The 26,836-nt window shown below is 39.9% G+C and overlaps 2 protein-coding genes across 4 annotated transcripts; both read right to left on the bottom strand.

The window, feature by feature from the left end:
- Nucleotides 1-1,913: 1,913 nt before the first annotated feature.
- Nucleotides 1,914-21,848, bottom strand: notchl (notch receptor, like). 2 transcript variants are annotated; one of them, XM_085178288.1, is made up of 13 exons: nucleotides 21,778-21,848; nucleotides 20,251-21,488; nucleotides 19,635-19,747; nucleotides 19,015-19,159; nucleotides 17,986-18,318; nucleotides 15,929-16,140; nucleotides 15,362-15,686; nucleotides 12,631-12,806; nucleotides 11,924-11,985; nucleotides 10,802-10,925; nucleotides 8,351-8,448; nucleotides 7,833-8,164; nucleotides 1,914-2,864 (listed from the first exon to the last, which is right to left on the bottom strand). In XM_085178288.1, the coding sequence occupies exons 2-13, from the start codon at nucleotides 20,256-20,258 to the stop codon at nucleotides 2,354-2,356; spliced, it is 2,439 nt and encodes an 812-aa protein (XP_085034414.1). In that variant the 5' UTR covers nucleotides 20,259-21,488; nucleotides 21,778-21,848; the 3' UTR covers nucleotides 1,914-2,353. The 2 variants fall into 2 exon arrangements, with proteins under 2 accessions (XP_085034414.1, XP_085034415.1); XM_085178289.1 differs by lacking the exons at nucleotides 19,635-19,747; nucleotides 21,778-21,848 and having other exon boundaries at nucleotides 20,251-21,769.
- Nucleotides 21,844-26,729, bottom strand: LOC146509047 (uncharacterized). Of its 2 annotated transcripts, none has more exons than XM_085178303.1 (5): nucleotides 26,347-26,729; nucleotides 26,058-26,165; nucleotides 25,031-25,180; nucleotides 22,903-23,499; nucleotides 21,844-22,765 (listed from the first exon to the last, which is right to left on the bottom strand). In XM_085178303.1, the coding sequence occupies exons 2-5, from the start codon at nucleotides 26,152-26,154 to the stop codon at nucleotides 21,846-21,848; spliced, it is 1,764 nt and encodes a 587-aa protein (XP_085034429.1). In that variant the 5' UTR covers nucleotides 26,155-26,165; nucleotides 26,347-26,729; the 3' UTR covers nucleotides 21,844-21,845. The 2 variants fall into 2 exon arrangements, with proteins under 2 accessions (XP_085034429.1, XP_085034428.1); XM_085178302.1 differs by having other exon boundaries at nucleotides 26,497-26,729.
- Nucleotides 26,730-26,836: the final 107 nt, after the last annotated feature.

The following is a 26,836-nucleotide window of genomic DNA, read 5'->3' as shown; positions in this document are numbered from 1 at the left end:
TTCAGTCTGGATTTATGAATCGTTATGAGAGGTCTGCAAAGGGATCTTCAAAAGAAACCGTGACGCTAAATTCCATATTTTTACGCGGGACTCTTTAAATGGTTAAGTTTGGTTAAATGATCACAAAAATGAGAACCTATTTGGGGATCTTGTGACAAGGTCTAACGTGTGCTGTGCGTGGGAATCCAAGAGTCACCTTTCCTCCAAGCACACTTTGTAAATGAAGTATCAGTTTTAACAGGTAATAAAGTGAAGATTGAGCCTGCTGCTCCACATTCCCACGGCCAGAAAGAGCTGCAAGAAGCAGTTTCCCACTGTCACACTTTTCCAACATTTGTCTGCTTAGTGCTGTGTGCCACGACAAATGTGCATCCACCAAATTAAAAGCATGTTTTGTCACATGGTTTGGAAAACACCGGAACACTTGCTTTACGCACCTCTAAGTCTCACCATTGATATGTAATCAGTTGCAAATAAAACACATTAGTACTAAATACATCCAAAGTAAAAAATATTTTTTATATACACTGGCATTAGTAATAGGGTGTATGAGTATATTTGCTAGTAGTAGATGAGCTACCTGCTTCCGGTAGACAGCTTTTCGGGATGACCAGATATATCTGAGTTCTGATGACACAAAGAAATACACAAAGAAATTTAAATAAATCCAAAAATTTTCTTTCACAGCAATAAAACAATAAACTTAAATAAATTTACCTAAATATACAAATTTATGTTGTGACTGTCATGTAACTTAGTGCAGAAATAATACCACATTTTGTGGTGTGCGTAAAAGTGCTTTAACGCTCACTGATTACATTTAATTCCACCTGTTTACAGACCTGCCTTCGCCACGATTCTTTTATCATGCAAGTCATTTACACCTCTGCAGCTGGCAAATGCGCCTGGGAACCCAAATGCAGACGTGTAAGTGGCGTGCACACCTTGTGCTATTTTTCGGGATGTATCAATTTTAACACTTAGCTGTCAGCGCAACTCTGATTCAGTCTTCCCACAAATACGCTCCTTCATCTGAAGAAAGACATTTATAAAAAAAAAAAAAAAAAAAGAAGAAGAAGAGGAAAACAAACTTGATTTAATTAAAACAACTTTTAAAACAACAACTTGATTTGAATTAAACTGATTTAATTCAAATAGTAGAAAAAAGTCAAGAATGAAAATGACGATTTTTGTCTTTTTGTCAGTAGAAATTTTCCAGTTGTAGCCAGACAACGGAAACGGAGAATTTCGAGTATAACAACAATAATTAATAAATAAATGGAATCTGTGCTGAGAACCATTCATCTGATAATTATTTAACTTAAAATAAAACTTAAAATAATGAGACCAGAATATCTGCAGGACGTTTCCTCGGAGCAGTAGCTGCTGGCCTTGGACGTCACCAGAAAGAGGCCAGTGTTTTACGCATCACTGCCTGAGTGCAAAAGTGAAAAGCTCGCACATCTCATCATAACTCATTTCTGCAGTCCCAAAAGCAGAATCTGACTGTTAATAAAAACGTGCGTCATCAAAGGCGATTCAGTTTTTATGGTATAGTGATCCTGGGAGCGGGGGAGGGGGAGGGGGGCGATGGAGGTTTTAAAATATTATTTTGGAACAAAATCGGCAAACATTTTAAGCAGTTTTAATCTCATTTTTATTGCTGACTCTATGCACGAAGTTTCATTTAATTAAAGTTATTTTAGATTTCAGTTTTTAAGTCCCCGGGTAAGTACCAAGAGTTGTTTGAGTGCTGCTGCACAGTTGCAGGACTTGCTTCTACAAAGACTTTGGTTTTATCATTAATTCTTGATGATCGTGAGTTGAAAAAATACGATAGATAAAGAACTTATGATAACTTAAGAATGCGCAGACTGTGGATGTAAATTAACGAGAAAAAAATCCACAACATGTCAACAAAAAGTCACTTTATTGCATGCCTCCCTGACATCTCTGTGCAGCTACGCATGTGTCATTCATTTATTTTTCCTTGAACATTTCTTCAATGAATACCATCTGTTGCATATTTGAGTAGAATTCATCTGAGACGTTCAATTTTATTATTTACAAAATCTGAACATGCCATATAAGAGAACATTTACAACAGTATCCCTCAATCTTAACAAAACAAGAAAACAATTATTTACATGAGGCTGATTAAAAAAAATAATTAAAAAAGAGGTAATAAGGGAAGGAATATCTCTCTATGCTGTTGTGTACTAGTCTGACACCAATCCACTTAAGAAGCAAAGAAACGCTGGATACAAACAATTAAAGTCCAGCTTAGGGCTTTGCACCGAATGACAAACTAAAACTGGGTGTCTCTAAAGGAAGCTGAATTTCCTCTCCTTTCCTACAGGGCTGTTTGTGTGGAGTCAGTCATGTTGTTTAACCTCTCACTTCTGGACTTCTGCTCCGAGTTTGTTGAACTCCGTGCTGCTTGCTCTACTCTAATAACACTGTCTCCGTTTGCAGCTGGCTGGTGTTCTGGTGGGGTGGCAGCATCGGTGGGAGGGGAAACAACTACTCTCTCTATGGGCTCATTGGGTGCTCTGTCTGACACTATAAGGTAATTGGGTTCTGGCTGGTGGGCGCTAGAGCGGCGCTGCAGTGCGTGCTGGGTGCAGGAAAAGGAACGCTGCCGAGGGGCAGGCTGGGGGGACAGGAAGTAAGGCGTGGCAGCTCTGGGGACTTCCTGATGCCTGTCACGGTCCTCGTCTTCTGATGTTACCTCTTGTAAGGTGCTGATTGGCCGAGGGGAGCGGCCCATGACCCGTGGAGGAACGAGAGCTGTTGCTGACTGGTTGAGCTGGGGTCGCCAGTTCTGAGGAGGAGGGTACTGCACTCGGCCCATGGACCAATCACTGGCAAGACAAGAAGGTCATCATAACATTAGACAGCATAAAAACAAACAAAAAAAACCTAAAGAGGTCTTTGGGAGTGAATCCTTAAAACTGGAAATAACTGGTATTTTTGCAGTTCTGGGTATGGACATCAAAGACTTCACGTTTTTGGTGTAAAAGCCTGAAATAAGGTCTTGGTTAACACAAGCTTATGTCCAAATGAATGTCTAGATCTTCATTTTTTCTTCTGCAAATTCATAAATTACATAAAATAATGTCCCACTCATTAAATTTGAAGCTTTTACATTAATAAAATATTAATTTAAATATTAATGTGCCAGTTTCGGCAACTGAAACAGCAATATATTATCTCTATTTTACTCAGTGCTAATTTCTAGGTGTCTCTGTTGGTGCAAAGAACTTATACATACACATGCAGCCACGGATGCACCTGGCTAAACCAAGCTAGCAGGTGTTAGCTGATAACTTAGCATTTCACCCATGTTGTCATTTCTTACCCCAAGAAAACAAAGATGGCAACAGCCAAAACATTCACACTGACGCACAGTGGCCATATTTTATGTACAGTCTATGTTAACAATATCTTGGATGAAAAATCAGCTAAAAACTTTAATTTTGTGACTTCAGCGTATCATCGAAAGAAGTTCAACTATAACTATAGGAGATATTCACATTTGTTTTTATTTTCTTTGTTTTTTATGTGTTAAAATCATTATCTTTTTTATTTTATGACATATTATCTCACATTACCAGGCCCTTACTATGCACATGTGGGAATATTTGCTAAAAGGTAGGTTTTATTCCCACTGCCGTCAAGTGCTTGCTCAAATGGGGTCGTTTGATTGTTGGTGTTTTGTATTATTATAGGGTCTCTACTAGAGATGGACCAATCCGATATTATGTATCAGTATCGGTCTGATACTGACCTAAATTACTGGATCGGATATCGGAGAAAAATAAAAAATGTAATCGATCCATTAAATATCACGAAAGCACCTCACAAAACTTGCGACATGGTGTAACTCAGCTCATAACCGTAGCACGTCGGAGCAGTGTGCTCACGTGATAGAGCGGCTGTGGCGTGTGAGACCTGTCGGTGGTCTGGTTGAGTATTTGGAGCCTCGCTACCAAACCGGCATTTCATCTCCGAGAAATTGATCCCAGAGAGAAGTAAAGCAAGTGTGTAAGTTCATCTCTGAATGTTTGTAAAGCTTTCCCACGTTAAGCTTAACAACCAATACCTGGAGCGACTGCCTCTCCTGTTGCTACTTCACCCATGAAACTGATCAATGATCAGCTGATCGGCTTTTCTGTCGCGAGTCCGTCTCTCTTGTTAGTTTATCGCCCACTTTGCACCAGAAAGAGAAAACCAGCGGCTGAACAACAGCAGCACGTTTAACCTTGATAGGCTGTTGTTAGAATTTATTTAATATTACTTTCTACACCAGGATCTTTTTCTACGTAGCTGACGGCTGGTAACTGTGCAGGGGCGGATCTAGCAAAGTTTAGCCAGGGGGGCCGATAGGGCATTAACAGGGAAAAGGGGACACAAAGACATACTTTTCTTTCTTATTCTCATTTAAAATGTCTAACTTTTAATAAATAATTATCTGAATCTTACACCCAAAGTTTTAATGATGTAAAATGTATAGAAGTCCAGTAACTGTGTATATAGTAACTGTTAAGTCTAATATACCCTAGTAAGCTATACTACTTTTTCCTTTGGGAAGGTACCATCTGTGCAGTCTTCAATTCTTTTGAAGAAAGATGTTGAATCTATTTAATTATTGTGGAAAAATAAAAAATTTAATGTGAATTTTCTTTACACATACATTAAATTAAAGTTGATTGCGTCGATTAAGCATCATGAGGCAGAGGGGGGTGGTTCCCTATTTTTTTCTGCTGTTAGTTGACAACCCTATTAGTTAACCTGCTTAATATTTCCGCTAAGCACTCTTTAAAACACCAGAATAGGGAGGATGGAGTAGGTTTACGTTTATTAGATTGATCAGTATTGCTGAACTACAGCGTCCTGTAATCGGTGGCCGCGTTACAGGACGCACTCGACGACGCAGACTGGGACATGTTCAGAAACAGCTCCGACGATGATGTCAACGTGTTTACGGAAGCGGTTGTGGGATTCATCGGGAAACTAGCGGATGATACCGTGGAGACAAAGACTATCACAACGTTTCCCAACCAGAAGCCGTGGGTGGATAAAACCATCCGCGACGCTCCGAGATCCCGCACCGCTGCCTACAACACGGGACTCACGACGGGGGACATGGACCCGTACAAAGCCGCGTCATATAACGTGCGGAAGGCGGTGAAAGAGGCGAAGTAGCGCTACGGGAGGAAACTAGAGTCACAACTCCAACAGAGTGACTCTAGGAGCCTGTGGCGGGGACTAAGGACAATAACGGATTATAAAGCACCAACAACCGGTATGACGAACACGGCCGTGACTCTGGCAGATGAGCTGAACACTTTCTATGCTCGCTTCGAGGCTGCAGCTAAGGACTCCAACGATGCTAGTGCTAGCGGCGCTAACGGCTGCAGACAGGAAGATACTGCCAGCACCGGAAACGTGCTCGTCATCTCCGAGCATGAAGTAAGGAGAGCCTTCAAGAGAGTGAACACCAGGAAAGCAGCAGGACCAGACGGCATCCCAGGTCGTATCCTCAGAGACTGCGCATACCAGCTAGCTCCTGTGTTCACTGAGATATTCAACATCTCTTTATCTCAGTCGGTGATCCCCACATGCTTCAAAGAGTCCATCATTGTTCCTGTCCCAAAGAAACCCCACCCTGCTTCTCTCAATGACTATCGCCCTGTAGCCCTCACCTCAGTAGTGATGAAGTGCTTTGAACGCCTGGTCAGAGACTTCATCATTTCTTCACTACCAGACACACTGGACCCACTACAGTTCGCTTACCGTCCAAATCGTTCCACAGACGATGCCATCTCTCATCTCCTCCACACATCACTTACTCACTTGGACACTAGAAGGGGGAATTATGTTAAAATGCTCTTCATAGACTACAGCTCTGCATTTAATACCATAATTCCCTCCACACTCACCACCAAGCTGGAGCATCTGGGACTCAGCTCATCTATGTGTCAGTGGATCTCCAACTTCCTAACTGGCAGACCACAGGCAGTAAGGATGGGCGGACATGTCTCAGCCTCCACCACTCTCAGCACTGGAGCCCCCCAGGGGTGTGTTCTGAGCCCTCTGCTGTACTCCCTGTACACATATGACTGTGTGGCCACTACCAGCTCCACCACCATCATCAAGTTTGCTGACGACACCGTCGTGGTGGGCCTGATCTCTGACAACAACGAGACGCCCTACCTGAAGGAGATTAGGAATCTGGAGAACTGGTGCCAGAGGAACAACCTCCTTCTAAACGTCAGTAAGACAAAGGAGTTGATAGTGGACTTCAGCACTAAGCAGGAGAGGAACTACCAGACCCCCGTCATCAACAAGTGCCCAGTGGAGAGAGTGGACAGCTTCAAATACCTTGGAGTTCACATCACACAGGACCTGTCATGGTCCTGTCACATCAACACCGTGGTGAAAAAGGCCTGTCAGCGTCTCTACCACCTCAGACGCTTGAGAGACTTCCAACTGCCCCCCAAGGTGCTCAGGAACTTTTACTCCTGCACCATAGAGAGCATCCTGACGGGAAACATCTTAACCTGGTTCGGGAACAGCACCATGCAGGACAGACGAGCTCTACAGAGGGTTGTGCGTTCAGCTGAGCGCACCATCCGCTCAGAGCTCCCTGACCTGCACTCAATCTACAGCAGGCAGTGCTGGACCAAGGCCAGGAAGATCGTGAAGGACCTCAGCCATCCCAACAACGGACTGTTCTCTCTGCTGAGGTCAGGAAAGCGATTCCGCTCCCTGAAGACCAACACAGAGAGACTGAGGAGGAGCTTCTTCCCGCAGGCGATACGGTCTCTCAATCACACCACCACATAGTACTGACCCACACATATAGTTCTTACACACACACTGGACATTCTGGACATTGTTTTCACTTCATCACTTTAAGCATATTTGCACTGCACAAGACACTATATAATGTGGATTGCACAACACTGGACATTATATTCCTCATTTCCAGTTAATACTTGTACAGCTGCTGTTATTGTGTGTATATATATATTTATATTTATATTTCTTCATACATTCTTATATATTTCTATACTGTGTATTTTGTTGTACAGTTATTTTATTTTCAACTTTAATTTATATATTTTATCTTATTCTTTCCCAGTTAAATTTACCCTTCATTCTAATTTGTGTTGTACAGTTATCTCATTCTTAACATAATTTTTATATTTTATTTTATTTTTTTCCTTCCTGGTTAAATTTACCCTTTTTAATTTTCATATTTATTTCCTATCTTATTCATAGCCTTTTCTTTTTTTCTTTAGCAGTTGTCTAAGCATTTCACTGCATATCGTACTGTGTATGACTGTGTATGTGACAAATAAAAAATTTGAATTTGAATTTGAACTATGAAATATCTTGGGTGCAGTGTATTTTTTGCATACAAATATAACAGAATAGCTTTAGTGTTTTTGTTTTTTAACTTTAGTATGAACTTATACAAAATGCAGCGAGATATTTAAAAAAAAGTTTTATTGATTAAAAAATACACTATATCGGATTCATATCGGTATCGACAGATATCCAAATTTATGATATTGGTATCGGACATAAAAAAGTGGTATCGTGCCATCTCTAGTCTCTACCTTGGAGTATAAAGCGCCCTGAGGCGACTGCTGTTATGGTTTGGTGTATATGAATAAAACTGACTCGAATACGTTACCCTGTTGCCATAACACAAAAATTTCCCCTTTAGAGCCAATAGAGTATCGATCCATCCATCCATCTATCTAGCTAAACCTGTTGATTTAGCTATAAGGATCGGCCTTATAATTCCAAAATCTTACTTTTGTACTGGTGGGGTCATATCCCGATGCCCTATGATACCAGAGAAGGAGGCACTTCTTCCAGGCAGGCCTTGTGAGCCCACCCACGGTGAGTACATCAGAGTGCGCTCCTCCCACATCATGTCGCTTCCCGTGTCCACAGGGATGGGTCCTCTCTGGATCTCATGAGCCAACAGGAGTTCCAGCACTTGGTGACGCATTCCCTCTCTGGCCACGTCAATAGGCCGGCGTCCCCTCCGGTCATGCAGCTCAAGATTGGCACCATGAAGAAGAAGAAGTCTGGCAGTGTCATAGCAGCCATGGAGGGCAGAGAGGAAGAGTGCTGTTTCGCCCTAGCAAAGAAATAATCAGGAATGCCACACATTACTTATATTTACGAACACTTAATGCTTCAGAAATTCAAACATAAATGTTACTTCTGTTTGCAATTCAAAACTCTAAACAACAGAAGTGATGCTAAATAAATGTCAGGATTAAAAGTCTTCACTTAAAACTAGAGAAAATCCATCAGAGCTTACCTTATTGTCTTGTAGGTCCACAGCAGCACCGTAGCGAATGAGGGTCCTTGCTAGTGAGAGGTGGTTTACTGAGCATGCCCAGTGCAGGGCTGATCTCCCTGAGAGAGACAGTGTGAGTGGAGGGGGAGGTTGACAGGGGAAGAAGGGAGGGAGTAAGTCAGCCAGTGAACAACTATTACACAACGAGCCCAGAGGATGAGGAGAGGGAGGATGAAGGCAGGGGATGACCTGCCTCAGCCAAACTGGAAAAGAGATGATGGGATATACAGGTGGAAGATTAAGAGCTGCAGAAGGAGATAGATAGAGACACAGAGGCACAAAGGAAAGTAAAAGTAAAAAAAAAGGAAGCATGAACACCAAAGCTAATATCTCCATCGACTTGAGTTTAAGTACTAGAGCACATTAACTTTGTTCTGAGTCAGAGGAGGGCAGCAGGGGAGCTGGAGAAGGAGAGAGAGGAAGTGATGGAGGTCACAGACAGCAGAGGACAGGACAGGAGGGACACAAAAAGAGGACGTGAGAGAGATGGGGTAAGTTACAAGTTACTCAACCCCTCCGTGTACAGGTGTCAGAAAAAAATGACTTACTCATGAGCTGTACATGTTTGGGTTCAGGAGGCAGACATCCTCTCTCTTAGTTATTCTGCTACAGGCTCAGACTGCTCATACTCCACATTCCTCTCTTTCAGCCACTGTGCATCGATACACCACTACTGCATGTCTTGTGTATCTCTCTGTACCTTTCTTCCATCTATCTCTGGGTCAGAGATTTTGGTCTGTAACTGCTGCCTCACCACTGGGCAGGTGTTTAAGATTTGCATTGTGTGTTATTTGTGTGCTGTTGCACCCCAGCTATGTCAGGGGAGATTGGCTCTGCTTCTGTCATTGGCTTAATCCTGTTAAAAGGTAGTTTTAGGTACTAGGTTTGTTTTTTGTAACAGATATCAGAACATTTACTTTGCCAAGTGCCTAAAGATAACATGTTTGACTATATCTCTGAGGAAGGTTCTGTCAGAGGTCTCTTCCTGTTGAACAGAAGTTCTGACTGTCTGGTCATTGAGGGTCTCTCTCTGTTTTGAACTGGTGCTATATAAACTAAATTTAAACTTCAATCCACTCTCGTCTAAACAGATATTGCATTTAGACGTGTTCTTTTTTTAAATTTTAGTGGCATCACCCTGTACTGCACACTGTGAGGTGTGGGGCCACTGCATGGTAGGGGTGGGGGAAAAAATCAATACTGTGTAGTATGGTGATATTTTGTTTGCTAATAATGTATCGATACAGGGACAGCAGAAATCGATATTTTGTTACAAAAAAGGTTTTTGTGCTCTAACTTCAGAGCATGTTGATCCTTTTTCTGAGCAAGAATCCTGACATTCCTTCACTGTCTTTTTTTTTGGCAGCAATAAACATGACAGTTTACTTATTTTAATTTAAGACATGTTTTATTTTAATTAAGTTTAAAACGTTTTTTATTTAATGTAAAATTATATTTTGTTTTAATTTACTTTCAAATTCTTCAGTTGCTGAAGGGGCTGCATAGTTTTCATAAACTGCATAGTTCAGAATAGCTATAATTGTACCAGATGGTTGATTCAGTTAAGTTGGACTAGACTGTAATACAAACCGTTCAGTTTGTCAACAATAAAACTGAAATGAGAGAAAGACTGAGTGTGAGACTTTGATATTAGATAAAATGAATATTGATAAAGTTTACCTTTATGTACAGAATCTGAATATCGCAAAATATTTTAAAAATTGCAATAATATCGTATCGTGGGATGTATGGTTATTCCCACCTCTACTGCATGGGTGCATAGACAACCAGGTAAAAACTGTGAAATGAAACTAATGTGAAGAATTGTTTGTGTTGTTTACTGAACAAACAAAAGTTTGCTGATGCCACTGTGCCGACGATGTGCACGTTTAGTTAAGTAAAAATTAATATGGGTTGTGGGGAATGAACTTTGGCCTCTAAAGTGAGGCATGGCAGGAATTTAAGAAGCACTGCTCTAAACAATGTAAGTTGGTGGTCCAACTCTGAAGAGTTGTTTGAAATATACAAACGTTGGTGATGACGTGAACCAACAGACAGTCAACAGTTCTGGTTTGGAGAGACATCACAAAAGGTATCGGCTGTGACGCCATTAAATTTCAAAGAGAGACCTTTTGAGGAACCGTTGTCTACCGGGTACCTTTTAATCTTTCCATCGTTTTTGTTTCTAAACATATAGTTAAAGAACTTTAGACTCATTAGCTTTAATATTTGTCATTTTGACCATGTTGTGTGTGTGTGCTGGAATGGCTTGGATTTTGTTCATTGTTACAACTTTTTCTTAAACCAAAAGATTAAAGAAATAAACATTTAGATTGAAATTCTATTTTAGGTTTATTAGGTTTGGTGTTGAGCCATGTTTTTGTGATAGTAACTGGGACCAGGAAGCATTACCAGTATGATCTGTATTGTTGACTGGCACTCCTGCTCGCAGAAGCTCCAAGACCACTCTGTCCAGCCCACTACGCACTGCTCGGATCAGAACCACAGACCCATCTGGGCCGCACCACTCTGCAGACTGCCAACACAACCAAACCACAATGATGAGACACATAATCAATACAAACTCTGTCATAATGCCCTTTTTTAATTTATTTTAAAGAAAAGTTTAAACCATTATACATTAGGGAAGCCAGGGGGAAATTTATTCAATACAAAATTCTCAACAGATATTATTATACTCCTTCAGGGCTGTATAGAATGGGGATTGGTAGAGATGACTTGTGTTGGAAATGCCAACAAGCCAAAGGTACTCTGATACATGCCCTCTGGGAATGCCCGCTGGTTTTCCCAGTTTGGAACACTGTACTGAATTATTTGCAGGGGTGGACACGTAACCTACCCAGATCACGTAAATTATGTCTATTAGGAGACAAAGGAGAGGTGCCGCAATTAAATAAACACCAGTTTAGAGTGTTAAGTACGGCATTGGTAACATGTCCCGTATCATTTTGGAACACTGGACGGACTCCCATATTCCAACGCTTAAAATGTGGAAAGACAGAATGATTGGGAATGTTGCGTGCAAAAAGATGCTGGGAAAGATACATCATGTGACGGAAGCTGCGGTGGAACAGTGGGACAATTTTTGCACCTACATGTCTACCTGACTTGGACTTTTGAGCTTAATACAACATATGTTAAAACCTCACTGTTTTTGTTTTGTTTTGTTTGTTTGTTTTTTTTTGTTTGTTTTTTTAGCTTTTTTTTGTTTTGTTTTTGTTTTGTTTTTTTTGTTTGTTTGCTTCTTGCTTTTGGTTGCTGCATCTTTGTATTTGCTGTTATAAAATGAAAAATCTAATAAATGCTTGAATTATAAAAAAAAAAAGAAAAAAAAAGAAAAGTTTAAACCTCTTTTTCTAAAATCTTGTTCTAAAGTCAAAACATATAAAAATCTTCTTATGTAAAACATGAAACTAAATACACCATCAGAATCTCTCTGCAGTCACAGGGCAAAAACTGTTTAAATTCCTGGCATATAATGGCTTCTCAAAACATCGACATAATGAAACTGACCTGCTGAGGAGGACTGAGCAGAGGAGGAGGCATGGCATTCCTCTCCCAACCTCTAGGTGGAGCTGAGGGAAAGCAAGCAACATTTCAGGGTTAAGGACATTATAAAAACAGGAAATGTATAGCTGAACATTTTATGTCCCAAAATGCAATTTCGTGCTGCAAAGTGTGTTTGTATGAATCCTGCTTTACTATAAACTTTATTACTTTACTTTATTAATCACTTTATTCACTTTACAACAATAGTCTGTGAGTTTAGCTGTGAGATACCAAAGATACTAAATAGAGTGATTCTGGGTCTGACAGTGAATACAGTTTGAATTTCAGCTTTGTATGTGTGACATCTGTGGTGAGCCTATAGGTGCAACAAATTATTATCTTTAATAATCATCTGGATAAAAATAGCTTAAAGCTCCCAAGTTTACTTTAATATTTTACTTTGAGCAACTACCAAAGCAATCAAATGCAAAAATATCAAATAAAAAACATTTTGGAGAAACTGGAAACACAGATTTGCTCTTTGAACCATAACAGTGATATTTTCTGCTGCTGGGGCCAATCAGAAACCAGCATTTTGTGACTACAGTTGAATAATGACAGATTTGATTACAATACCTGCCATACTCTTTACAGCAATAGAATTTGTGGTATATAGAGATTACTAAGCCAGATAGTCAAGCAACTGAGACAAAATACTGATGTTTCCTTACACTGTATAGCTCTGCGGGGCTGAGCGGCTCCAGCACGGTAGTGTTTCTGCTCCTGGGTCCTGTGGTCACAGATGGAGGCATCGTCCTGACGTCTGGAGCATCTCACACTGAGGTCCTCCATTGAACTCTGGGTAAAGTCTGTGTCACTTCCTATATCCTGGTCCCTCTTAAGAGGCCTGAAAACCAAAGCACAGTTTTGATACGGCACACTGAAAACTGCAGTGATTTTCATGTGGGCACATTGTGTTTTCATGTCCTTTGCTTTACTTTCTTATTTTTCAGCACAGTTAAGAACAATAATATATTATGTAAAGATCGGCTGATATGAAACAAAGGTACTCATGCAGAAATGAAGAGGATATCACTGGGATGTCTGTTCCTGTTTTCACCATAAGCCCAGTACTATATCTTAACTATGGGTACAGTTATTGATTATATGCTGTTTCACCTAAGCTTTTGATTATATTTTGAGGTTAATCAAGACTTAAGTAGAAAATATATAAGTTAAAACATATTTAAAAATGCCCTCTATAATTTTCTACATCAAATACAATGTTTAACTTGACTAAAAACCAGAAATTGATTTTATTGATTTGATTTTATTGATTAGCATTCAACTATCTCAGTGAAGACAGAATAAAGATTACCACAATGCAAGAAAGCATGAGACAAGGCTAATCAAAAGGTATTGGCTGAAGCATTTGCTTATTACGCCAACCCTTTTAACAAAAGATCTTTTTGCATGCAGATCCTGTACACAGGGCTTGAAGCAAAGAATAAAACAAAGCAAAAACAAAACAAACAAACAAGCAAACAAACAAACAAACAAAAAAACTTTCCACCTTAGATAAGTAACTACATCAAAGCAAAAGAATCAAGAGGTTTTTTTTGGGGTTTTTTGCTCTTTTCATTCTTGATATATATATTTTTCTAATACTCTATTTTTAAACATATTTTTAAACAAGGAAAATGAACTACACCTTTTTAAATCACTGTCATAACTATTCCACAGGTTAACTCCAACAGAAACACATCTCTGCTTTATATTTGTCCTTATCTTGTTTTTTTTAAAGAAATCTGTTCCCCTTAAGTCACATTGACTCTCTCTGACTTTGAACAGCTTCTGAGTACTGGGGCAAAGCAAGTTATTTTGTGCTTTATACATTATCTGTGCCGTTTTATATTCAACTAAATCATAAAATTTCAGGGTATTCAGATTAATAAACAGAATCCTCAAACTAGCTAATACAGAATGATAATATTTATATATATATGTATGTTACGTGCCTGTGTTGGTGGGTTATCTGTTTCCTAACGTATGTATGCTAATTCACCTGTGCAGGGGCTCGGCTGTGATTGGTGGACCTAAGGAACGGCCTGATGTAACTGGTTCCTGCTGTGGACACGGACTATAAAAGGGCGACCGAACAGCTGCGGTGGAGGGGTGTGGCAGACTTCCCGTGCACTTGCCTCAGGTCCAGACGGAGCAGCCGTAGAAATAGTTATTTGGTTATATGGTCGGGCGTGTGTGTAAAGTGCGGAGCAAGTAGGGGTGAGCTGCCGATTATTTTGGGAAGCCTTCTTTTCTCCTGTGTTTTTAGACCAGGGAGGTCAGACTGTGTCATTCCTTTCTTTTCTTTTTCGTGAACAGGTCAGAGGAGAACCGAAGCCTAGGTTGTGTTTTGTTTGTTGTGTTGGCCTTAGCTCACCCCGAAATCATTCACTCCCACTACCGTGAGTGCCGTTTCTGTCAATAAATCATTGTTAAAAGTCCGATGCTGTGGCTGTGTCTGCTTGGGCGTGGGAAGTCACGGGACACCCCGCTCTTGTTACGGTCATCTCGAGCCGGGTCGTAACAATGTATATAAAGCCCACTGTTACGCAGATGATACATGTTCACAGCTGAATTATAATTAGTCATAGATGGGAATCATTTAAGCGTTGATGTTCACCACTATTATGTAATGAAGGTAAAATCACTGCGGTCATGGACAAAATTTGTTTTCTGCAAGGAACAAAGTTCTTTGTAAAACTTTGTCACTTGTGCATGCATAAATGCATAAATAACTGGTGTGTCTGCGTGTGTGTGTGTGTGCCTAGGATGTTTTTTAACTTTATGTATGTTTTACTGTTTATCAAATATTTCCGTACCTCACCTAACAAAGTATTTCCTTTTTTTGCCTGCTATTTTGATCCAAAACGTAGTAAGCATCTAAATCGGCTTTTTATCTGTTGTACAGGAAAAAAAATGTTAATTCACAAAGGGGAAAATCAAAATATCATAAATAATAAAATTAAAAAAGCAGTTGTCTGATTCTATGAATTCTTTTCTATATTTAGAAAAAAACATCTTAAACACTTGTTATTTACATATCAGACACACACAGACAATTTTTTAAATTAAATCTTGTAAACAGTTACCGAAACTTAACTGGCAGCTCTTTTCAAAACTCCTGACTCCTTTAGCAGCTCTTTTATTAAAAATTCTGCTTGCTGCAATCCTACAGCAATTCCTGTAAGAACAACATGGTCTAGTTTTACTCTTCACCAACCACTGGTTACCTGCCTTTAAGAAACTGGGAATTGTGTTTCAGGGCAGGATTAGATGAAGTGAAGTGACATTCAGCCTTTGTAATAATTATACAGGATGAGCTCTCTCTTGTTACTGAATGCAATGACATCATTCCGGAGATTGGCAGACAAAACATCCTCTCAAATGAGCTCCACTCACCGCATTCGCATGGCATCCTCCCCTAGCGGTTCCCTCCTTCTCTTTTTTTCTGCTTCCTTGGCCTTTTTCTTTTTCTTCAAGCTGATCTTATCCTTCTCTCTGCTGGTTCTGACCCGTTGCTCTTGGTGTGTAGCATGCTGTATCCAGGCCTTGGCTTTGCTGTCACTGTCGGTGACTTTAGACCGGTGCTGCACCCTGTCAGTACTGTTCCTCTTTGCCCGCTGCTGCCTCACCCTCCTCACCACCAGGATTACCACGAGAGGCAGCAGCAGCAGAAGCCCAATAGCTATGGCAACTACGGCCCAAAGCCATGCGGGAGTCGGCTCTTTAAATGAAAAAATTCAAACAATAAAAGAAGGCACAAAGACAAAAATAAACTTGAAAAAGATTCATTTTTATCTTTTTGCTTGTATCTATTTATATCTGAAATATGAAACACATCAACAAAACTGAAAATCTGCACAAAATGTACACACTGGAAACACAAAGGTGTTTTATAGTGTTTTGTTTGGATGAAATTCAAAGCTGGAAATGTGCGTGTGTGGGAGACAGGACATGTGAGCCTACCTTCAACTTCCTTTTCCTCCTCTCTGCTTCCTATTTCCTCTCGGACACCTCTAATGCTGATGACGGCATCCAGCTCTGAGAGGTTGGGGAAAGAGGTAGGTTTTAGTTCCTTTACAGCACGCAGGAAATTTGCGGCCTCGGTTGCATAAGGGAAACAGGTAGAGGGTGAACGGGAGCATGGCCTGTTGTCCACTTGGAGGAAAAGGAGGGAGCTAGGAAAAAGAGAGTAAGAAATGATTGGAAAAAACATGTATGTCATCTTTGAGCATTGTTTTATATGTATTTTCACTTGGGTAAAATTACCTTTGCAAAAAGTTATACTCTTTTAACAAAATAAATTAAAGAAAGAAAACAAAACAGAAAGATAATTTCAAAACAAATAAAGCTACAAAGCTCAATTATGACTGGCTTATTGTAATTAATGGAGTTCCCCAAGGTTTGATGTGTGGCCCACTTTTTTTTGGTCTTAATTGTGTTAAAGCACAATGATCCAAAACTTTTATGGAGAATATGGAATTTCACATTTCTGTGAATCTTCTTTCCCAGTTATTTTATTTGCCTTAAATATGTTCAAGTCTTAACTATACAGATTAAGGGCCAGATTTACTAACACACTATACCCCAAAACCTGGGCATTTACAAAGAAAGTGTAGTGACAAGATTGCATCTAAGAAGTGGGAACACAGACTTACTCTGTTGTATATATATTTTTAGGAGTTAACATTTAGGGAGGAGAATATTTAAACCAAGCATGTGAACGGATTTACTAACTACTCCAATATTTAAAGCAGAAAACAAGCATGTCTTATTTTTTGCACTTGATACTGAAATGAATTAACCGTGCCTGTGTTTAGAAAACAGTATAACTGTAAATCACCTAAAAGACTAACCACAGCTATTTGGGGAATGGGATATGCTATTTTGTCCTATTTAGCTAAGACCTAACACTTTATTTTTTGAATGCAAACAAATTTAAAGTTACAGATTTTTCTACATCTCTAACACATAGCCTAATCTCTAACTGAAACCAAATGGATAATTCATTAATTCTACTCTAAACTCTAAGCTCATTTGTATATTTTTGTATTTTTACACAGATATTCCTAAATAATTGTACTTGTAATCTTATTTTACACAAATAAGGTTATGTGAAATCACAAGAGGAAAAATAGCCTCAATTTCTTCAGCTTCAGGCTCTTGGCTGGTCTACAGGACAAATTTAAACAGAGTGATATCTATGGCAAAGGTAAGAGTGAGAAAAATATAATATTGCTTTCTTTTATAATACAGTTATCGATACTCTGGTGCCAAATATCAACATTTTAATTAGAACAGGACTTGACAGGGACACTTACTCCTTGTGGTGGTGCTGATTTGCATATTTTTAGAGTTATTATTGTGTTGCTTTGTCTTACATTTTTTATGTTGCCAGGCCAAAATGCCTCTTGTACGGAAGAGGATTAGGGACACTGGGAAAAAAAAAGAATTCTGACTTTAATCTCAGAATTCTGAGATTAAAGTCAGAATTCTAAGGAAAAAAGTCAGAATTCTGACTTTAATCTCAGAATTCTGACTTTAATCTCAGAATTCTAATTTTTTTCTCAGAATTCTGACTTTAATCTCAGAATTCTAACTTTAATCTCAGAATTCTGACTTTTTTCTCAGAATTCTGACTTTAATCTCAGAATTCTGACTTTAATCTCAGAATTCTGACTTTTTTCTCTGAATTCTGACTTTAATCTCAGAATTCTAACTTTAATCTCAGAATTCTGACTTTTTTCTCAGAATTATGACTTTAATCTCAGAATTATGACTTTAATCTCAGAATTATGACTTTAATCTCAGAATTATGACTTTTTTTCTCAGAATTCTGACTTTAATCTCAGAATTCTGACTTTAATCTCAGAATTCTGAGATTAAAGTCAGAATTCTTTTTTTCTTCTTCCAGTGTCCCTAATCCTCTTCTGTACTCTTGTTACATAAAGGTTAAACAAAGAACATGCACTGTTTTTGAAACTCCTAATCACAATGCCAGAAACATTTGTCTCAGTACCCACCCATCTGAGTCTGCTGGTGACGCCTGCGCCAGCATGTTAGCAAGCTCCTGAGCATTAAAGTCAAACAAATTCCTGGTGGTGGCGAGGGGCACGGAGTCTCTCAGCTTGAGCGGTGACAGGAGGAGGACGCTGAGTGCCCAGAGCACGGAGCTGTTGAAGGAGGCGCCACGCTGATGTGGGATTCGAGTGTGTAGGATCAGGGTGCCTTTAGCCCACAGGGGGCTCTGGTGTTTGAAGCATTCGCTGCTGTCCCATCCACAGGCCGCGCTATCACACCCCTGATCACAGAGGGAGTTGGCAAAATGATCACGGCAGTAGTGAATGTGGCCCGGGCTGAGAGTCACGATGAGAGCGGAGAAAAACAAAACAAAAAAAGAATAGGTGATCTAAGAAATAATCTCAACTCCAGGTATACTGAACAGTACCAGATAACAGACTACTTGTACTAAGGTTACTTAATGTTTTCATTTATTCTACTTTTATAGACACTCTTTAGTTTTGTAGTTTGTATTAGTGGTTTTTTATAGTTTCATTTTTTTTAAAGACTGAACACTAAACTTCCATAAATGATTATAAAAGTAATAATCAACAGGTTTTACTCTTAGATTACATTGATTGTTTGTATTTCTTGGCCCAGTTTCTTTTCCATAAGGTTTTCTTTAACATAAAAATAAAAGGTAACGTATTACCGCAATAAAATGAGGAAAAGATGAAGAAGAACAGGTGATATTACCTCAGTTTAAAAAGCAGAGCCACAAACTACATCTTAGTTGATCAAATATTTATAAGAAGCATTAGAATACAGTGCATAAATAAGCTGTTATGACTGTTTAGTGCGTCACTATCTTATTACCTTTTTGTTTCATGATATATGGTTAATCTATCTGTTCCTACACCCAAACATTTTGAAAAAAATTATATTTATATATATGTCAAAGTTGTTTTGAATTTATCACTAAGTTAAAAAATATTCGTAAGGGCTCTGAAAGTCGGAGGGCTGTAATGAAAAGAAGAACAAAAGTATTTTACTTGCAGGGAACCCTGTCCTTCAGGCAGTCAAAGCCGTCTCTAAGACACTCGGGGTCCGTGCACTCTCTGTTACACGACCCATCTGCGAACTTTTCCTTACATTTTCGGTTCACTGGGCAGTGGCCCCATGGATCACCAGATGCAGCTGTGGAGACAGATGCATGTTAGACGTTAGAAACAAACAAACAAACAACAACAACAACAAGAAACTGCACTACACCACACAGCGTGAATATAGTATTCCTCACTAAGTTAAAGAGTATTTGCAGATGTAGTATCTGTAGATCTACTTTTTAATTAATATTTTGTCCTCGAATGAAGCACACATGGGTATTTTAAATGGCTTTTATCAGCAGTGAGATATGTCACAGGTAAATAAACTTCCACAGCTCTCCAGTTTACTATTTTCTGGTACAGCAAAATAGATCCGAGGTCCTTAATTTCAGCTTATCTAACCAGACATTATGCACAGCTGCAGAAAATAAAACGACTGTACAAGCAGTTTTCTCTAACTGTTTTTATCTCCAGACACAAATTCAATCCACTCATTGTTTCAGACCCATTAGCAGCTTTTCATAACAATGCAGGTCAAGCCATAAAAGGTGGCTCCTGATTCGTACCGTTAAAGGGAACAGGAAATGAGCCTGACACAAACAGGAAGTTTCCAGGAGAAACGAATAGAAACAGGAAATGGAGTGGGTCGGGAACTTGATAAAGGTCGAAGGTTGTTACTCTGGCAATGAAGAATGCGATGGAGTTGGACAATGGGTTTGGCAGGTGTGTGCGGGACCATAAAGTCATGGTAGAAAAAAAAAAGGATAGACAATAGAGCTGTAATTAGACACGTTCACTCGGCCAGCAAAGGGAGTCTTTTGGATACGAGTAATTTTACAAAACTGAGCCAGGAAAGATTAAAAAATATGTATATATACTGCTGACATAAAAAAAATAAAACTTTTCATTTTGTCTTTAACAAAACAGAAGAAATAACTGTGAACTACATTTTGACACAAGTGTGTTTGTAAACCATGTAAACTTATAAATATTTTACACATTGAAAGAAATATAAATATGTTTGTAACTGAATGCATTTTAAGCCACTCTTCTTTCAGAGTGAACTTTCTGATCATGACATATAGCCACAGGGTTGAGTTTGGACACTCACTGAGCAGGTGGTGTTTCATGTAGGTTCAAAAGAAAAAGGAATTCTTTGAATGGGGAAGGGGGGTAACTCACCTTGACATGTCAAGCTCAGCGCCAGAAGAACAAACGTCCTCAGAGCTATCATCTTCAGGCCGTCCCGGTCACCAGGTGCTGGCCCCTTCTTCTCAAAAAGCCGTCCTCCAGTCCAGCTGTGCGGTATTACTCCACTACAAACTGCTTCTGATGTGCCAAAGCTCAGCTCTATTTCACGTACTGAAAAGACGCTGTAGCTCTTCCGTAGCTGCAGCCCGGCTGCTCAGAATGAATAGTTAACTGTGAGTGAAGTCACCAAATCCCCATCACCGCTGCCACCGACACCTTCCAACTCCACCACCCAGCCCACTTTGTTCACTCGCTCTTTTTTTCAGAGGGCCCTGCGGATATCTGGACAACTTCCTGCCACTGTGTGGAGAAGAAAAGGAAGGGCGATAACCATGTGTGCATGTATTTGTGTGTATGCGTGTGTTTGTAATTCTTACTGTGACTCAGGGAGCTGCTGGGAGAGCCGTTACTTCATCTTGTGTAAAAAGCAGCAGGGCGTGACGAGACGGATTGGTTTGAATTTGATGATTTCACACATACACACATCTGCGGACTGTGACTGCTCTGCCTTTGAAAGAATTCTGTAAATACTTCTGGTAGCTGTTAATATTTAATTCACAAGGGAAAATATCAACTTTGACACTTGAGTTGACTTTGACCTTTTATATCACACATATCGAAACGATAAAATAGCAGTTTTGTTGTGCTCTAACAAAATGATGCTCCAAATAACACCAACCACTCGGAGGCCTCAAAATGAACGTAGTGCTTAAAGTGTTTCAGCTACATCGAGACAACTACACTGCTTCAAGAAGTGCAAATATAAAAGAAGGATCCACCATCAAGTCTCAAACAAACGGTGTGTAATACAAAGTTGGTATTAACATGGCAACAAACACCAACATTGGTCTACGCCGTAGACCAATGTTGGTGTTCTGGACATGCTGACGTTGTTGACGGGCGCATTATTTCGGTGACTTTAACGAGGCCGTGTTTTATGAGGTCTCCATCTGAAAAAGGCTTGCCATGTCTTGCGATGAGTTGGGCGACCTCATAGCTGGCTATTGTAGCCTTTTCCTGGACCTTTTGAGCACGAAAAAATTACTGTTGCTGACCCCGCAGGAGAGCTACCCTTTGCTTTAATTTCTGCTCTCGCTCAGCACCAGTTTATGATGCATAGGCCTGATGTTTGGTTTCATAATGACGTCGGTCATTATACTCTTTCATAACTGCCATAATTTCAGTGCAGATCAAACAGACACACTTCCCCTTGAATTCTTTGAAGAAATATTCACTCTCCCACCATGTCTGAAATTTTCTGCATTCACTTTCTACCTTTCGCTTCTTTGGTTCTGCCATGTTTAGTAACTTGGGCTAAATTTCTTCTGTGATTGTCCTTTTTGGTGGAGCAACTGCCTTGATCGACAGTAGCTCCCCCTGGTGTTAAAACTAAGAAGTGCAATACACTCAAGCAAAAGTTGAAGTGCGGGCCATATTCGATTCTATTTGTAAAATTACTTCGGGCCAATTAAAAATGGACCGCGGGCTGCAGTTGGCCCGCGGGCCGGAGTTTGGACACCCCTGGTCTACGGGTCACCGACTCTCTCAGGTTGTTGCCCTGGAGCTCCTCTTTCCAAGCAGTATTCCTCCCAAAGCTCATTAAACAAGTTTCCAGTTCCACCAAAAGAACAACACTGGTCCTTTTTGGAGTCGCACAATCTTAAATTCATTTTTTTAAACACAGCACAGAAAACCTGGCGTGAAAGCGGCGCCGTCTTCTGATCTACGCAGTGGCTGTAGTAGCACCTGTAGACCTCGGACATGTTTGAGAAGACTGGCTCCAGACAGAGCTTAGAGATGGACGTTCCACCACAGGAAGATGACACTTTTGGTAAACGCTCTAGAAACTCCTTCAGGACTATATGCTCGGAAGCTTTACGGGATTTCCTCTGCATTTGCTTCTTACTGTTCTCCTCCGAATCGTCTAGCTGGGAGCCATTCTGGGCCCAGTTAAGCACTGACCACTCTCCAATCCCCAAAGTGGAGAGGAACATTTTTTTGCAAACTTGTTTTTTATCGCCATCTGCTATCAAATGATATCTCATTGAGACTGATCTTCTAGACTGAGTCCACGGTGCACGAGTTCTTTCCACCGGATCACAGTCCACAAGCTCGGCCACATAGACCTTCCTCTGAGTCCAGTTCATACACTGCCAGAAAGCAGTGAACAGCCCACTCCGCGTTTCGTCACTAAAGTCAGCACAAAAGCGGTTCGATGCCCTTTTGCAGGCACCGGATGTGCATCTTGGCCCCATTGACCTTTGAGCTTTAGTAATAGCGGCGCCATCTTTTTTTCTCTTGCTGGTGTACGGTTTTCCCTCCATCCTGAGTTGCTTCTGACGATTTTGCTTCCATGTTAGTGGTTTAGCAACTCTGGATTTCTTCCGGATTGCCCCCTCTTTTTCTGGTGGCCTGTTTTTATCTTTGTCAGTTGTGTTCATGTGTTCTGTAAAAACACGGGAACTTTATTAACATGCACGTATCATTATTGAGATATACCTCATTGCTTCTGCCGAAACTTGTGTAAATCAGGTCTACGAGTTTATAAAGTAACTGATAAACAGTCAAAGAAAAAACACTCACCTTGAGTAGCTACTGCAGTGTTGCTGTCTACAGGAGGGGCAGTCACAACTGGCTTTTTTTCTGACTTGCTCTTGTTTGATTCAGTCTTTTCTGTTGCCCAGTTGAGCACAGACCACTCTCCAATCCCAAGCGTGGACAGGAACATGTTCTTACATACTTGTGTCCGTTTTCCATCCACCATCAAATGATAACGAAGTGACACCGATCTCCTTGAAGGCAACCCCGCAGCCCGAGATCTTTCCACAGGGTCACGGTCGACTTGTCCTGCTACATAGAGCTTTCTCTGAGCCCAGTTCATGTGCTGCCAAAATTCATTGAACACCTTCTTCCTTGTTTCTTCAGTAATTTCACTACATAACCGATTTGTCGCTTTTTTGCATGCATCCGAGGTGCATCTTGGTCCTATGGCTCTTGGGTGTTTGGTTACAATCTCACCATCTTTCTTGCGTTTGCTTACATATGATTTTCCCTCCATCCTCAGCTGTTTCTGCTTGTTTTGCTTCCACTTTAATGGATCTGCAACTTTGGCTTTGGTGATTTTTCTGACAGCGCCTGCTTTATCCAAATTGGTGTTTCCATTTTGGGCAACCGTATGTGCTGTACAAACAGATCAAAAAACAGAAAAACATTTTTGTTGTTATTTTTCATTGCTAGCACTGGAGGTCTGGGATTTTTCAGACTTCCAAAAAAATATTTCAGCAGTGTTTAAATATCAGCATTTTACAGCTTTTTAAAAATGTCTGCAGAAAAATAACAAAAATGCACTTGAACATATTTAAGGACATTTAGTAACAGTATAAAATCTATAAAATATCTTATCTCCAAATTACAATCATTCAAGTTTAAACCCTCAAAATCTTTTCTCAGAAATATTGGGGATGTTTATTGGTCTTATTATTATTCTGAAAGCACTCAAGCATTTCAGTTGAATGTTCACGGCAAAGAGACCAATTCTGAATACATTAAGAGAGGGAGACGGAGGGCAATGTACTCATCCCTAGTGAAAATTGGGTAAAAATGTGTCAACTGCAGCGGACCACAACAGTCTCCAATACATGACGAGAGTTTGGATGCAGAAACTTAGTGAGATATTTTATTACACCAATTCAAAAAAGGCACAGAGGAGGTGGCGACTCATGTTGGAGGCTTTGTGGGACCTCTGGAGCTAATCATTATATCTTCATCATATCTTCTGGGGATGTAATGTAATTTTGGTCCTGTAAGTGTAATCATATAAATTATGTTTATGGAGCTAAAATCCCCTGTTCATTTCTGTGTATATATTTGGGAGATGTAAACACGCAAAATTGGAAGAAGTCTGATATGAGACTGTTGGCAATTCTATTGATTGCTAGCAAAAAAGCCATTACAAGGAAATGGTTAAAGGTTGAACCACCGTCACAGGAGGACTGGATCAATATAGTCAACGAAATCTACATTATGGAAAAACTATCATTCACTTTCAGGATTCACAGCGACAAGTTCTATGAGCAACGGTCAAAATGGACCGAATATGTTAAACCAATAAGATCTGACTTTTTGTAAGGTTCTGGAAGTACGAGTGGATGGATTTCAGGGGGACCGAAAAGCAGCTGACTTTTCTGTTGACCCAAATTAATTTAACTATATACGTAAAAGTATATATATTAAATAATAATTGATAAATGGATAATAATAATAATAACATGAATAATTATAAAAATATTATTATAATAAATAATTCATCCTGTAAAGTGGCAAATAAGGATCCTCGGAAGAGTCTGGCAGCTCAGCGTTGCTGAAAAACTGTACTCAAGTGCAGTTGTCTAAATCTGGGGTACACCTGGGGACTTCCAGATCCGGTCTTTTTTGGACCCATGACATACTCATATATGCCATATTTACCCTATTCTTTTATTCTCCCCCTCCTTTCTGGAACTCTTCCCATATATGTGGCCTTTTTTTTTCTCTTGTGTGTGTCTGTTTGTTTGTTTGTTTCTTTACGCTGCACCGGTGTTACTGAAAATTAAAAAAAATATATATAAAAATATCAATTGAATGTTCACAAAAGTAACTTTTTATAATACTTGCATGCACACTTATACATCCAAGTAAAGGTGGATGTACATTAACTCTTATCTGTACTTACTAGTGTCAGCACCCACAGGTGCTTGGTGATGTACAGGAAATTGGGAGATCATCTGCTGCTCAGATATTGTCATTGAGTGGGACCGTTTTTTACCCACTCCATCTTTGTCCATGTCAGATTTCCTGCTTGCATCACCGACATGCAGGTGGTCTGTGTAGAGAAGCATACATTGTAACAAGCAGCAATGAGTTGACTGTCCAGAATTCTGTCAGCAGTAACTCTCCCCATAGTCTCCACGTGTAATTGTGCACACATCAACAGCCTATTTTACATTGTTGTAGCCCACATTCATGTTCAGTAAATATGTCTGTTTGCATGAAGCTTTGTTTTGTTCTGTTTGCTTGTATCGATGGCTCTGTGGATTATTGAGTCATTTATAGGCTCAAACTCAGGAGGCAGGAATTGAACTCAAAATGAGCTTTAATGTTGATTTCCCAGGTGATAAACAGTCCAGAATCCACAAGACAAGTTACAGAAAATAGGACATCTATACATCTACACAGTCAATACAAGAGCTACAAAGACAAGGAACAGGTAGCTGGAGGGACGAATCAATAAAGGATAAAAACACAAGACTATACAGAAATAACCCTAAAAAAATCAAATAATCAAATAGACACTGACATTGACCCTTAAATGAATAAAAATAATCATTTAAAAGTGTAAAACATGCAAACACGTTTTTTTGTGCCTTACCTTGTGTATTTGTGTGCTCTGTGACTGGTAAATAGTCACTCGTGCCCCACAGGAATATTTGAATATGAAATATTGATATCATGTTGGTAACACAAACTGTGTACTAAAGATAATTCTTCTCTTTGTATGGCTTTGGCATACTTGGCATACAAACCCTTTTCACTTCCCAGCACTCACATTTGAAATGTAACATCCTTGCTAAACAAAAATATACCACTAACACTATACTTCTTATTTGAAGTTGCTTTAAACGTTCCAGTAATATCATTAAAGTCTTTAGCAGTGACCAGAGTGGCCTGGGATTAAACATTGCATGAGCTCATATACCCACCTGGTGGGATGTGATGCTGCCCAAAAGTCTCAGGGACTGTGGGTCTGTGGACTGGAGTTTCGGGGGTGGGTTTGGGAAGAAGACCAATATCCTCCATTGCTGCAATAGCTAAAACATGAAAAAGAAAATTAATAATTATTATTGTATTTTACGATTGATTTTAAAATCGCATCAGCTATCTTTCTTTCCCCTCGTAAGTCATCACTAAAAGCAGCCCGAAACCCCGTCAGTGCAGCTGTTTACTGTGCACAACAAAGCCATGTGGCCAAATCCAGATGTTTTAGCTTACGTAGAAGTAGGCGTTGCTGGGCCTGAGAGTCACGGAAAAACTGCAGATCGAGAAGCTGTTCGTAACGCGGTATATCTGGCTAAGCTCTTAACCCTTCATGCAGGCTGAACCCTTTAAAACGACACATTTCTGGCGTTCGTGTTTGCTTACACAGCGTTATACATTTGAAAACGTCTCGTAAACCCGTCGCTTCCATCCAGACCAGCTGACAAATGTCCCCGCTGCCAACTGTTTACTCCATCGTGGCTCTGGCAGCGAAACTCCGCAGCAGTCAAATCAGTTAACTCGACTTTTATTTGGCTAAATGTTCATAACTGTATGCTCTGAGGGGCTTCTCACAGGCAGCTGCCATGTCTGAGCATGCGCATCCAGGCTTTCCAGGGTACATATACAAGTGACTTTGGTGTGACAGTTTATAACAGAGATGGGAGCTCAGTTTCACAAATGTATGAATCACATATGTGTAAAGTTACGCCTTAATTTCAGCCAA

The sequence above is a fragment of the Neolamprologus multifasciatus genome, chromosome 11 (genome assembly GCF_963576455.1).
Source record: "Neolamprologus multifasciatus chromosome 11, fNeoMul1.2, whole genome shotgun sequence".
NCBI classification, from domain to species: Eukaryota; Metazoa; Chordata; class Actinopteri; order Cichliformes; family Cichlidae; genus Neolamprologus; species Neolamprologus multifasciatus.
The sequence above is the reverse complement of the archived record's forward strand: the minus strand, read 5'-3'. Positions and strand labels throughout refer to the sequence as shown.